The sequence below is a fragment of the Antennarius striatus genome, chromosome 24, assembly GCF_040054535.1.
Source record: "Antennarius striatus isolate MH-2024 chromosome 24, ASM4005453v1, whole genome shotgun sequence".
NCBI classification, from domain to species: domain Eukaryota; kingdom Metazoa; phylum Chordata; class Actinopteri; order Lophiiformes; family Antennariidae; genus Antennarius; species Antennarius striatus.
The window spans coordinates 6,900,750-6,914,118 of NC_090799.1; the positions used below are offsets into that span (position 1 = coordinate 6,900,750).

The 13,369-nt window shown below is 45.1% G+C and overlaps 1 protein-coding gene across 2 annotated transcripts; it reads left to right on the plus strand.

The window, feature by feature from the left end:
- The first annotated feature begins 200 nt into the window (after window positions 1-200).
- On the plus strand, window positions 201-13,133 carry LOC137591491 (ALK and LTK ligand 2-like). 2 transcript variants are annotated; one of them, XM_068309531.1, is made up of 6 exons: window positions 201-768; window positions 1,248-1,468; window positions 4,535-4,588; window positions 9,904-9,984; window positions 10,854-10,933; window positions 11,450-13,133. In XM_068309531.1, exons 2-5 carry the CDS (start codon window positions 1,258-1,260, stop codon window positions 10,910-10,912), a joined length of 405 nt encoding a protein of 134 aa, XP_068165632.1. In that variant the 5' UTR covers window positions 201-768; window positions 1,248-1,257; the 3' UTR covers window positions 10,913-10,933; window positions 11,450-13,133. The 2 variants fall into 2 exon arrangements, with proteins under 2 accessions (XP_068165632.1, XP_068165633.1); XM_068309532.1 differs by having other exon boundaries at window positions 11,455-13,133.
- Window positions 13,134-13,369: the final 236 nt, after the last annotated feature.

Below are 13,369 nucleotides of genomic sequence, written 5' to 3' on the forward strand. Positions count from 1 at the left end.
ATAATAATAATAATAATAATAATAATAATAATTATTATCATTATTATTATTATTAGCGGTATAGTCTGGCGGCCCGTGATGGATCGATACCTGTCCAGGTGTGAGTCGTCTCCCTGCTCTCGCGTGACGCGGACGTCCTGTTCACGCCGGAATGCAGCCTAACAGTTTCTAATCTTCGCGCTGAGAGGGAGTGGCGCACCGCCGGGTGCCGCAACTCCGATCTATCAAACTTTTCCTTCACGTCGACCCCCCCACCCACCTCCCCCAGCTGTATTTCCGTACTCTGGACGAGTAACAAGAGAAGAAGAGACGGACAGAGGAGGAGAAGGAGCTTACGATGCGGACGCACCTGATCACCCTGACCATTCACTCTATTTAAAGGGACGCACATTTGGAGCTGTGGGTGTCCCGGGACAGGACCTTGCAATCCACCCACCCTCCGGTCCGCAGAGGACAGACATGAACCCGACCAGCTCCCTGACAGCTGCAGCTCGGAGGTGATGGTGATTGAGGCGCTCCTTCAGCTCCACGCACTCCACTAGTGATTTCAGCGCTCTAAGATGCCACCGGGCCTCGGCGCGCAGTACGCGGCTCGAATCGAGAACAACCCGGGATAACAAAAACAAGAACAGACAGAGAAAAACAAGAAACTAGAACGCCACTGCTTGAGGAATAAACCGATCCGGGAGTAACCGGGAGGGGAGAGCCCGAGCAGAGAGCGGTGCGCCCCGCGGAGGCGCATAAAGCGGCGCAAGGAGAGACGCGCAGGTAACCCGTCTAAGAAAAAAAGGCTTGACATATTTGAAATGCTTCCACAGTGTTATTAGTTTTGCACCGCGGTGAAAGTATTTGAAATGAACTTTTGACGCCCTATATGCATTTTTTTCCGCTTTATCTGATGCCCTCGATTTAAGCCGCACAACAGAAACTCCTGCAGAACAAAGGAGAATCTGTTTGATTCTCCACAGCTCCACAACATCTGCTCCAAAATTATTTAATCTGAAGGCCTTACAGCTACATTTGAACCCAAATGCGAATCGTAATTCACAGCGTAATGGAATAAGTATAAATAATAGTCCTTCTTTGTTACTAAAACCAAATGACAGTGGGAGATACCCCTTTTAAAAAAATCTCATCAACGCAAGATCTTGAATTTGGGTTCAAGTTCAGTGTCTGTAGTTTTCAGTATCTTCATCAGCAGATGGAGGCTCCGGTCTGACCGGTCGGTCTATCATCTCCCCCCGCAGGTCTGCAGCGATGCGCCTCCCGCGACTTCCGCTGCTGTCCGCGCTCCTCGTCCTGCTGCTGGCCGTGAGACGTTGCACCGCCGCGGCTTTGCTCAAGGGCTCCGGTAGAGGAGCGGAGGGTCGGCTGGACGGACGCAGCATGCTGGAGCTGATCGGTCGGTACCAGAGAGCCAGGACGGAGCCGGCAGCGGTGGTGAAACCCCCGCCTCATGCAGCAGCGGGTCAGTCACGCATAGCATTAGACAGTGAACACCTGCTCCGCGATCTGCGGTTTAAACCCGGGGAGGCGTTCATGGTGCAAAAAGTTATGAATGGGAAAAGCGAGGTGATGAAAATCAATTACAATGCTTGTTTATTTTGGAACGAAGAATTCAAATCTGCCACCAGCAAGACTCGTGTTCTCATGCAGTTCAGGCGAGTTCACATCTCAGTTTTTGGTCTCCCAGGAGTATTTATAGTCATACTCTATAAGTTCTGTACATTTACTGTTCTGTTCTAGTGGTGGATTCAAATAAGAAAATGTGCAGTCATTTACAAAGTGCGAACAAATGTGGGTATATAATTCAGTTGGAATATAAATTAAACTGCATTATATAGAGGTTATATATAAAGTTTAGACATTGATTTTTTTTAAAATGTTAATAGGATGGCTCAAACATGTTCAGCTCAAACAGTTCAGGATCTGGCCTCATTAGATTCAGAATCAGGATCTGGATCGGGCTCCAACCCCATCTGGAGGAGGGGGGCTGGAACAGGTTGTGTTCAGGGTCTGAAAGGTTTTAGGTCAGGTTGTTTTTCTCTTGGTTGGGACTGTAATGATCATGCAGAACCAAATCATGGACATACACCATTGCGAACAGCATTTCCTCAGCTGACAGTAAACTTGTGAGTCAAACTTTTTCTCCTCTTGTCATAAATTCTTTGTCCTTTCTCCTCTTGTCATAAATAGTCCTATTTTTGTTGGTGAAAATGAAACTGTTTCAAACTCACTGCAGTGCAGAGAAGTATCTCAGAAATGAGGCCAGGCTCCGTCTCCTGCTGCCTGCCTTTGAAACCTCTCTTGAGAACTTTTTGCTGTTTGGATCAGTAGAATGAATCCACTTTAACTCATCAGTACATTTACAGTGGGGTCCATTAGTGTGGTCGGCTGAAGCCAGACCATCAGCGCTGTGTGGGATCACACCTCAGCTGCTGCTTCTACCTGGCTTGACCTGGATCAGGACGTTCCTCAGAAACTCTGGTGGTACATCCTTGTATGTGGAATTGATCTCATCTGCTGTGGCAGAAGGTTTGGATTTGGTTGAAGTTCGGTTCTAGATGGCGTGTGCATTAATCATTAAAGAAAGTCAGAGGTCTGTCATCTAGAAAACTAAAATTTGAATATCAAATGTTCTGAAAAGGCCTGGGTGTGCTCTGATATTTTCAACTTAAACATATAGTAATGAATTCAAACATTCTGGAGGCAAAGAAGTCTAAAATTATAATGAGACAAAAGACATTCAGCTCTCCATTGACATAAAAAACACCCAAAAATGATGTCCAGCTGGTGTAGAATATGGAGTTCAAGTGACAATGAGGTCAGCATATGAGCTGAAGAGGGATTGACTTTAACAGACCTCAGCCACAGTTTCATCACATGGCGCATTGTTCTGCACGACTTATGCAACTTGGAGGATTTTAGCTGTAACATTTAGTGATGCAGATTCCAAAACAAATTGGGGTGTAAGTGGGTTCATAATGGCGAACTCAGACCGTTTAGCACCTCGGAGGCGCTGTGGCAGACGGATGTTGACTGGAGAGTGGGACAGAGCTGCTAATGACTCATCTAAATCTTCTCCAGACCATAGCAATAACTAAAGTGCAAGGACACAATGACAATAAGATCATTCATTCATTTTCTACCGCTTCATCCGCCGTCACGGGGAGCTGGAGCCTAACTCAGCTGACATAGGGCGTGAGGCGGGGGACACTCCGGGCATGACGCCAGTGCACCACGGAGCCACACAAAAACGGACAACCACACACACACACTCACTCACTCCTATGGGCAATTTGGGACCGGCCAATCAACCTGAGGCGCATGCTTTTGGAGGTGGGAGGAACCCGGAGAACCCGGAGAGAATCCACACAGACACGGGGAGAGTATGCAAACTCTGCACAGAGCGGGACTCGAACCTGGCCGTGTTTTGAGGCGGCAGCGCTACCCACTGCGCCACCGTGCCGCCCGCAATAAGATCATTTAGCGTATATTTGGACCTTTCTGTCATGATGATATACTTTCAGCAACAGCACTTTTTTCTATTAAAAAAGGGAAAAAGACATGAAAAATGTAATCAAAAAATAAACAACCAAATGTCTTTTTATTTCTGTGGAGACAAGTATTCATTGTATTTGACGCGGGTCTCATGTGGGGTATGAATCCAGATTGGTTGCCAGGCCTCCAACTAGAGAGAGGAAAACTGTTAAAAAGTTGTTCTGGTGTTGTCCTTCCTTAAATCAGGGATCTGACGATACAAGATATTCTGTAAAGACTCTCAATCTTCAACCTTCTTGGTGTGTGTAAAAGTAAATGAAATCTAAGCAGTAAAGGCAGCACATTTGTAACGGTAACAGATTTAATGATTAGGAGTAACAAGAGGGTGTGAAACAGGTAAACAGGTGTGACGTCTCTGTTGACTTTAGGGAGAATTGCCTGCTGATCGATCACATGAATTTCATCTCTGGTTTGCTCAGTTTACTTGGAGTGTTTACAAGACTCGGCCTAAAAACCTAAAAGAGGTCTTTGTCTGAGGAGAGGCATTAAAAAAGTCATAAAACAATTTTTTTTAAATACAGCTGCTGACATCAACACCATCTTTGCCAAGTCTTCTATTTATACACTGCTTGTTTTTCTGTAAAATCACAAATATTAGTAGTCATGAGTTGTGTAGGGTTTCTGGCCTGTTTGTAATTTGTAGTTTCTTTTTTGGACTCTGAACTCAACATGTCACAATGGATCAGTTTTAATTAGTTAGTCTCGACAAATGGAAGGCGTCCAGCAGATTAAGTGATGTAGAGAAGTACACTAATCCTGAACCAGTACGTCATCGGTGCCCCAGGACCTCCAGGGTAGACTGATGTTCTGTAGAAGATGGACAAATATGAACATTTGGAACCAGTTTTCAACTTAAACGGATCAAGTGCCTTCTTTCACTTGTGTTGTATTTAGGGTGTCTGAGGTCTTTGAGGCCCATGGTGTAAAGTGTTTTTTTCTGCACCTTTTCATACATTTACCATTTTCATTTCAGAGGGTCACCCCAGAGATCCACGAGTCAAGGAGAGATTCATCAAACACCTGACAGGTATGAGTGTCGTGATTGCTCGTCATGATCATTTTTTAACTGTGCAGGTTGGAACTGAATGCAAACTGGTCAGTCATCAATCGTGACAGCGTCAATCATGGTGTTACAGAAGGAATGCAAAGGCAACATGTAAAAGAGAGATTAGTCAAGGAAATGTAAGAAAAGTGGTGAAATTATGCAGGATTCTTGAACTCTTGATGAGTTCCACGAAGGAAAATGGAAACCAGAATGGCATTTTGGGACCAATGTAGCCACAAGAATACACAAGCCAGTGTCTTATTGTGCCGGTCCCAAGCCCGGATAAATACAGAGGGTTGCGTCAGGGAGGGCGTTGGCTTAAAACTTTTGCCAAATCAAAGATGCGAATCAAACCTATGACTTCAATACCGGATCGGTCGAGGCCCGGGTTAACAACGACCGCCATCGGTGCTGTTGACCTACAGGGTGCCAGTGGAAATTGGACTACTGTTGGTCAAAGAAGGAGAGGAGGAAAGTGTGCTCGCATGAAGAGAGAGAAGAGGAGCGCCAAGAGTACAGGACTGAGAGTAGGGACGTTGAATGTTGGAACTATGACAGGAAAAGGTAGAGAGTTGGTTGACATGATGCAGAGGAGGAAGGTAGACATACTGTGTGTACAGGAGACCAGGTGGAAAGGTAGCAAGGCTAGAAGTTTAGGAGCAGGGTTCAAGTTGTTCGTTCATGGTGTAGATGGGAAGAGAAATGGAGTAGGAGTTATCTTGAAGCAGGACTTTGTTAGGAATGTCCTGCAGGTAAAAAGAGTGTCAGATAGAGTGATGAGTCTGAAGCTAGAAATAGAAGGTGTGATGTTCAATGTTGTTAGCGGGTATGCTCCACAGGTAGGATGTGAGCTGGAGGAGAAGGAGAAATTCTGGCTGGACTTTGATGAAGTGATGCAGAGCATACCTAGAAGTGAGAGAGTTGTCATTGGTGCAGACTTCAATGGACATGTTGGTGCAGGAAACAGAGGTGATGAGGAGGTGATGGGCAGGTTTGGTATCCAGGAGAGGAACGCAGAAGGACAGATGGTAGTTGACTTTGCAAAAAGGATGGAAATGGCTATAGTGAATACTTTCTTCCAGAAGAGGCAGGAACATAGAGTGACCTATAAGAGTGGCGGTAGGAGCACACAGTAGACTACATCTTGTGTAGACGGTGTAACCTGAAGGAGATCAGTGACTGCAAAGTAGTGGAAGGTGAGAGTGTAGCCAAACAGCATAGGATGGTGGTGTGTAGGAAGACTCTGGTGGTGAGGAAGATGAAGAGGGCAAAGGCAGAGCAGAAGACGAAATGGTGGAAGCTAAAAAAGGAAGAGTGTTGCATGACTTTTAGGAAGGAGTTAAGACAGGCTCTGGGTGGTCAGGAGGTGCTTCCAGATGACTGGACAACTGCAGCTAATGTGATCAGGTAGACAGGTAGGTAGGTGTGTCATCTGGAAGGAAAGTACACAAGGAGACTTACTGATGGAATGAGGAGGTACCGGAGTGTATACAGAGAAAGAGGTTAGCTAAGAAGAAGTGGGACACTGAGAGGACTGAGGAGAGTAGACAGGAGTACAGGGAGATGCAGCGTAAGGTGAAGGTAGAGGTAGCAAAGGCCAAACAAGACAATTATGATGACTTGTATGCTAGGTTGGACAGTAAGGAAGGAGAGACTGATCTATACCGGTTGGCAAGACAGAGAGACAGAGATGGGAAGGAGGTGCAGCAGGTTAGGGTGATTAAGGATAGGGATGGAAGTCTATTGACAGGAGCCAGTCGCGTGATGGGAAGATGGAAAGAGTACTTTAAAGAGTTGATGAACGAGGAAAATGAGAGAGAACAAAGACTAGAAGAGGTGACTGTTGTGGACCAGGAAGTAGCAAAGATTAGTCAGGATGAAGTGAGGAGGGCACTGAAGAGGATGAAGAGTGGAAAGGCAGTTGGTCCTGATGATATGCCTGTAGAGGTTTGGAAGTGTCTAGGAGAGGTGGCAGTAGAGTTTCTGACTGGGTTGTTCAACAGGATCTTGGATAGTGAGAAGATGCCTGAGGAATGGAGGAGAAGTGTGCTGGTGCCCATTTTTAAGAACAAGGGAGATGTGCAGAGTTGTGGCAACTACAGAGGAATAAAGCTGGTGAGCCATACAATGAAGTTATGGGAAAGAGTAGTGGAAGGTAGACTAAGGGCAGAAGTGAACATTTGTGAGCAGCAGTATGGTTTCATGCCAAAAAAGAGTACCACAGATGCAGTATTTGCTTTGAGGATGTTGATAGAGAAGCACAGAGAAGGCCAGAGGGAGCTGCATTGTGTTTTTGTAGATCTAGAGAAAGCTTATGACAGGGTGCCCAGAGAGGAACTGTGGTATTGTGTGAGGAAGTCTGGAGTGGCAGAGAAGTATGTTAGAGCGGTGCAGGACATGTATGAGGACTGTAAGACAGTGGTGAGGTGTGCTGTAGGTGTGACAGAGGAGTTCAAGGTGGAGGTGGGACTGCATCAGGGATCAGCTCTGAGCCCCTTCTTGTTCGCTATGGTGATGGACAGGCTGACAGACGAGGTTAGACAGGAATCTCCATGGACTATGATGTTTGCAGATGACATTGTGATCTGTAGTGAGAGCAGGGAAGAGGTGGAGGAGAAGCTAGAGAGGTGGAGGTTTGTCCTGGAAAGGAGAGGAATGAAGGTTAGCCGCAGTAAGACAGAGTACATGTGTGTGAATGAGAGTGTGGAAAAACGGTGAAGAAGCGTGTAGAGGCAGGATGGTACGGGTGGAGAAAAGTGTCAGGTCTGATGTGTAATAGAAGAGTTTTGGCTAAAATGAAAGGAAAGGTGTACAAAACTGTGGTGAGACCAGCGATGTTGTTTGGTCTAGAGACAGTGTCACTGAGGAAAAGACAGGAGACAGACCTGGAAGTAGCAGAGAAGAAGATGCTGAGGTTCTCTTTGGGAGTGTCCAAGAAGGATAGGATCAGGAATGAGTGCATCAGAGGGACAGCACATGTTAGAGGTTTTGGAGATAAAGTCAGAGAGGCCAGACTGAGATGGTTTGGACATGTCCAGAGGAGAGATAGTGAATATATTGGTAGAAGGATGCTGAGTTTTGAACTGCCAGGCAGGAGGCCAAGAGGAAGACCAAAGAGGAGGTTTATGGATGTAATGAGGGAAGACATGAAGGTAGTTGGTGTGAGAGAAGAGGATGCAAAGGACAGGGCTAGATGGAGGCAATTGATTCGCTGTGGCGACCCCTGAAGGGAAAAGCCGAAAGGAAAAGAAGAATGGCATTTTGGGACAAAATCAGAGAGGGGGGTTTCCCTGGCAAGTGTCAAAATGACATTCAGCATAAGAGTAGAACTGCTGACTGGGACAGAGGGATGCTGTCAGGTGGTGGACAGGTTCTGACCTGGTCCCTTAGAGGAGGATTCTTGATAGTCTTGAAGACTCTTGATAGTTTTTACAGGTTGAGGGCAGTGCTGGATTAGCTTTTTACTCTTGCAGACTTGTTGTGAGGGTGTGGTTGTCATGGGAGTTGATTTTTTGCACATATTACATATGTGTTGCACATATTTTTGACTTGCAGAAGGCTTATGACCTTTACTCTCTGGGAGTCTGGTGTTGGGATTTATGAGACACTGGGGCGGTTCCTTCAAATTGTCAAAGCAAAGTGAGACTTTACACCCTTTATTCTGATGCTGACTGTGAAAGCTCTTGGGCAGGATCTCGTCCCACTGCAGGGATCATGAAAGCACTTGGTTTGGGAGCCTGAGTTTGTATCTGTGTTCATTGTGGATGACGTGGTTCTGTTTGCGCCATCATTTTGAGGCTTTCAGCACACGCTGCAGCTGCTGGGAGAGCCAGCACATCCACAATACTTGGATCGCTCCCTCCATGTCGGGGGTGAGTTGCTGCCCAAGCCAAAGAGTCTGAGTAGTTTCAGGGCTTGTTCACATGCAATGTGAAAAACATGATGGACGGATGTTTTAGTCCGACATCAGTGGAGATATGGGCGTCGTACAGGACTGTGTGAAGAAGGAGCCAAGCAGAACACCAAAGCTGTCAATTTATCAACTGATCTAAGCTTCAGACCTCCTCCACACGACAGGCATCAGCTCTGGGTCATAACTCAGAGAATATGACTGCACACACAGTTCTATTCCTGTCAGGAGGTCGGGGCAGAGCCACGGCTCCTTGAGCCTTAGGGAGTCGATTGAATTGGTCAGGGTGCCTTCTGGGCGTCTCTTTTTGGGCGTCTTCCAGGCTCGTCCAAATGGGAGGAGACACCCAGCTAAACACAGTTCTCGCCGGAGGGATTACGTGTCTCGTCTTGCCTGAAAACACCTCAAATCCCCCCAGTTGTTGACCCCCAGTGCCCACGTGGAGTGGAATTCTTCCAGCGTGGTGCAGGAAGACAGGAATGTACTGTCTGCTAGCTCATGGACACAGATTTTAACAGCATCTCTTTTGAAATGTAATTTCACTTTGGTGCCCCGGGCCGCGACACACTGGCGACGCATCCCGGGCATACCCCGCCTCTTGCCTGTAGCCAGCTGGGATGGCTTCAGCCTCACTTCTGACCTGCATAGAGGAAAAGCAGCTGAAGACAATGCAAAATGGATGGATGGATGGATGGATGCTTCCTGTCCTGTCTTATGATATTTTAGCAATTTAGCGCCATGATTAATCGCTATATAAATGAAACTGAATTGATTGACTTGACTTTATGAAAAACTCAACTTATGACTTAATTGTTTGAAGCCTGATCTTAATCAGAGACAAATATATGAATTCAGACCATTAAATCCGGAGGCTACAAAAAAGAATTGTGAGATGTCTTCCTCAAAGGTCAACAATGTGCCACTTCCTGTCCCGTCCCCCAACTCACCTCACCATTTTTTTGAGGATTCCCTGCTTTGCGCTCAGGTGTCTGCCAGCTCCATGTGTTTGTGGACCTGCACCTACCTGTCTACCCCTCCTCAATAAATCTTGAAGTCATCCTTGTCTTTCAACATTGCATCTGCTGCCAGGTTCCATTCCAGAACCAAACCACTTCAAGTCAAGCTTTTAATTTGTGTCAGGCTTACAGGGTGTTCAAATGAAGTGTTTCTGGGGTGTGGGTGATGCATGTATTTAAGAAAAGAAAACAAGTGGAGGAAAATATGGTGTTTAGAAAATGACACAGTTGGAAGTGTTGAAAGATTTAATACACATGTGATTAGCTTGGTATTTAAATGAAACGTCCAATCAGATCACGCTCCACAGCTGTGAACACCTCCCCTGCAATCAGAGCCCAGCATTTTAACCTGTGTGTAATTTTGTCCACAGGTCCGATTTTCATCAAGCCCAAGTGCAAAAAGCACTTCAACAGATTGTATTACAGCACCAGAGACTGTACAATACCAGCCTGTGAGTTCACACACACACACACACACACACATTTGATTCGACTAATGACATCCTGCCTGAACAACAGCTCTCAGATCATGCATGTCGAGCTGTGTTTATCTTGGAGAGAGTGTGAACAAAAATGTGTGTGCACCTGTGTGTATGTGATGCACATGTGTGTGAAAACAAGTCGTATCCTGTTCCAAAGAAACTTCTGAAACAGCACAAAACAGTAACAATCAGGGGAATCGAACCAGCGACCCATGATATGCTGTTCACTGTGTGTGGGTGTGTGTGTGTGTGTGTGTGCGTGTGCTTTCCTGTTGTGGGTCAAAAGTACAGAAGCTGGGAGGTTTCAGAAAGCCAAACAGAGACAGTTAAACCTCTCGTGTGTTACATTATGCATGCATTTTTTTTTAACGTGCAGATCCATTTTTATCTAAACTGTCTCACAGTTGTAGTCCATTTCGTTGCTGGTGAACCGATGACTCGTGCAAACATGAGTGTGACCCATCAAAATAACCAAATGTGACCAGAGCAAAGAAAATCGGTGTGGTCTGGATCAGGCTTGATGGGATTAAAGTGGATGTTGGTGGAGAGATCCGCTCTGGTGTCGCGCCATCATTTCATTAGAAGAGATAAACATAATGTGGTATTCTTTCGATATCACCAGAAAACATAGATTTCCATAAGGAAACTTGCATAAAGACAAAGCACACTGTGTTTGCTCCCAGCATTTTGCTCCTTCCAGCTTCTTGTGTTTGGGGCGAGCTAAACTGAAACACACCCTAGGCCTTGTGACCCCTCCTAGAATGTGTCTGCTTTTAGCTCATCTTGTGTCTTATATTAACCACAGATAAACCCTCCTGTGTTGTTTTCCTCTTCTGCAGATTATAAAAGATGTGCTCTTCTTCTGACCCGATTAGCCAAGAGCCCTAACTGTTTATAGAGATAAACACACCGAGCGACGGTAAGACTGCGTCTGAGCTCACAACCTTATGTATACATCTTAAAGATGGTACCACCGGGTCCGGCTCTCTAAGGAAGAGAACACAGTGGAATTTATTCCAGCAGTGACATGAGTATCCTGAATCAGCAGAGAAGCACGTTCAAGCACAGATGTCAAAGTTCAAATCATGCAGGGCAAAAAAAAAAAAGAAGATTCATGGAAAGAACTCTGAACGCTCAGACACAAGGAGACATCTGTGGAGAACCAGAACCATGACAAACCTATTCGACCCTCAGTAAACAGTGTTGAACATTTAGGGATTAGACCTGACAACATGTTGGTTGAGGATTCTGTCAGTTCTCCAGATTAACACGTTGAGCAGTTAGAGTTAAGGGTGCCAAACTGCTTCAATGTGCCTCTAGAACCTAAATGAACAGAACATTCGTCTACACCTTGATAAAGAACCCGTGGAGGTCATGTTGGTTTAAGTAAAAATGTCTCAGCTGAGCTTTAATCAACTTTTTTGTCTCAATCTAGAACAGCCTCCAGACAGAAAGTGTTACAATGACATCCAGGAGGATGGGGCAGTTGAAGACGTCCTATAGCTGATATGCCCTTGTGAGACACTGCTGTCGTCTACTGAAGCCAGACGACTCGGAGTCTCGACCAGGAGTCAGAATGCACTGCTTTGTATTCTCTTCTATTTCCTGTTCACAAACTGCTCGGCTTCGATCGCCTGATGGGGGAGTCAGCTGTTTGCCCATAAACTCAAACACTGTGTGTGGAGCCCACTCTGATGTCTAGCTCTTTGATCTCAAAGGTTTTATTATCTTTGTGACCTTCATAAATCTGATGTGGAATCAAAATTTTAAAAAAGTATGAATGGTAAGAAAATAACGGAAAACCAAAGCTTTAGCATTTAGCACAGTCCCATTAAAATGTCCACAGATCACGATCACCAAATCAAATAGACTAAATCTAAAGTTGTTCTGAACTCAGTCACGTGACCTCTCCCCTTTGCTTCTGCGATGTGTTCATCGCTGGAGACGTTTGTTCATTCCGCCTTCTAGACGTGACCTGTCGTGTGCCTTAGCCACAGTACCATCATAGCCGATTTAGCTTAGTTTGACTTTAGCCTTTTCACATACAGGTTAACCTGAGTCCGGGTTTCTGTGACTCGCCTGAACCTGCTAGCTAGGTTTAACTCACATGTCTATATCTTAGAAGTGTGACTAGTTTGTGTTTCCTTAGTCCTGTCTAACCTGACCACTGCCCTAGACTAGACCAGACGGTTGGGCACTAGATCCTCTATTAAATCCAGTCTACACAACGAGACTCACCTCCTCTGTGCTCTACTGTATCTACTGGACTCTACTCTCTTGAACACACCAACCACCGACGACCCTCTGATCACATGAGGTCATTCTGCTCGTTTCTGATGGACACACAGGATTTTGATTGTTTTTGTGGATGAATGATGAAGTAAAACCAGACGATTGCTGCTTAAAGCCAGTAACAGACTTCAGGTGTGACCTGGGAAGGTCTCAGCGGTGCCTTGGACAGCGTTCCAGGTGTGAATGATATAAAGTTGTTTAAAGTGTTTTACTGGTCATTGGAAGCAGTTGGAGGAAAAGTGACAAATCCTGTGATTACATATCAGCTTTTTTGTTCCTTTTGTCGTGTGCAACTTAGACTATGATTAATATTATATATGCATAATAGCAGCGATGATGATATTCAAGTATATTTATATTGTTTAACGTGCCACCCTGTGTGCAATATGTACATACTTAAAGAGAAATAAACTCACGTTTGATATATATTTTTCCCAAGTCAGGACTCTTTATTATGCTGCTTCATCACTGTGTATCTGTAAAAACAACCTCTAATTGTTGCATCCATCGAGTCCGAAATTAACCAAAACATGTCCTGGAAAGCATTTGGACTGGAAAAAAGACAGCCTGTGTGTGAGGTCTAAAGTAAAGAAGCTCTGTGTTTCACGATTTTGAGGTTGGGTTGAGGGTTCTAATGAAACCCGGATGTGGTTCCGGGCTGATGAGACATTCTGGGTGATCCTGGCTGTTGTTGTTTTCCATTTCAGGTGTTGATGCTGTAGCCATGGAAACCTTGGAATTTTAAAAAATATATATCTTGCATAATTCGTGGCGTCTCTTCCTACCTGAGGTTCTATTCATCTGTGACCACTAAATAAAATAAATCATTCCAGAAATCATGATCCGACTCCTTTATTGTCCACAAACAGTGTTGTGTGTTCCTGTAACCATTGCAATCATATCATTACATTATTATCTAGAATTCCTTTAATCATGTAATTCATCTGTGTGTTTTGGCTTCATGTTCTAAAAACTATCATCTCCAGTCATTTAGTACCAAATGAGAAAAATGTCAAAGGTGTGTTTGTGTTTGATTGGCTGATAACAGAGAACCACCAGACGC

Excerpts from the sequence above, each read along its gene's own strand:
- LOC137591491 (XM_068309531.1), top strand. The coding sequence starts at position 1,258 with ATGCGCCTCCCGCGACTTCCGCTGCTGTCCGCGCTCCTCGTCCTGCTG. Across the intron at positions 1,469-4,534 it reads CCCGCCTCATGCAGCAGCGG|AGGGTCACCCCAGAGATCCA; the intron begins GTCAGTCACGCA and ends TTTTCATTTCAG. Across the intron at positions 4,589-9,903 it reads ATTCATCAAACACCTGACAG|GTCCGATTTTCATCAAGCCC; the intron begins GTATGAGTGTCG and ends TTTTGTCCACAG.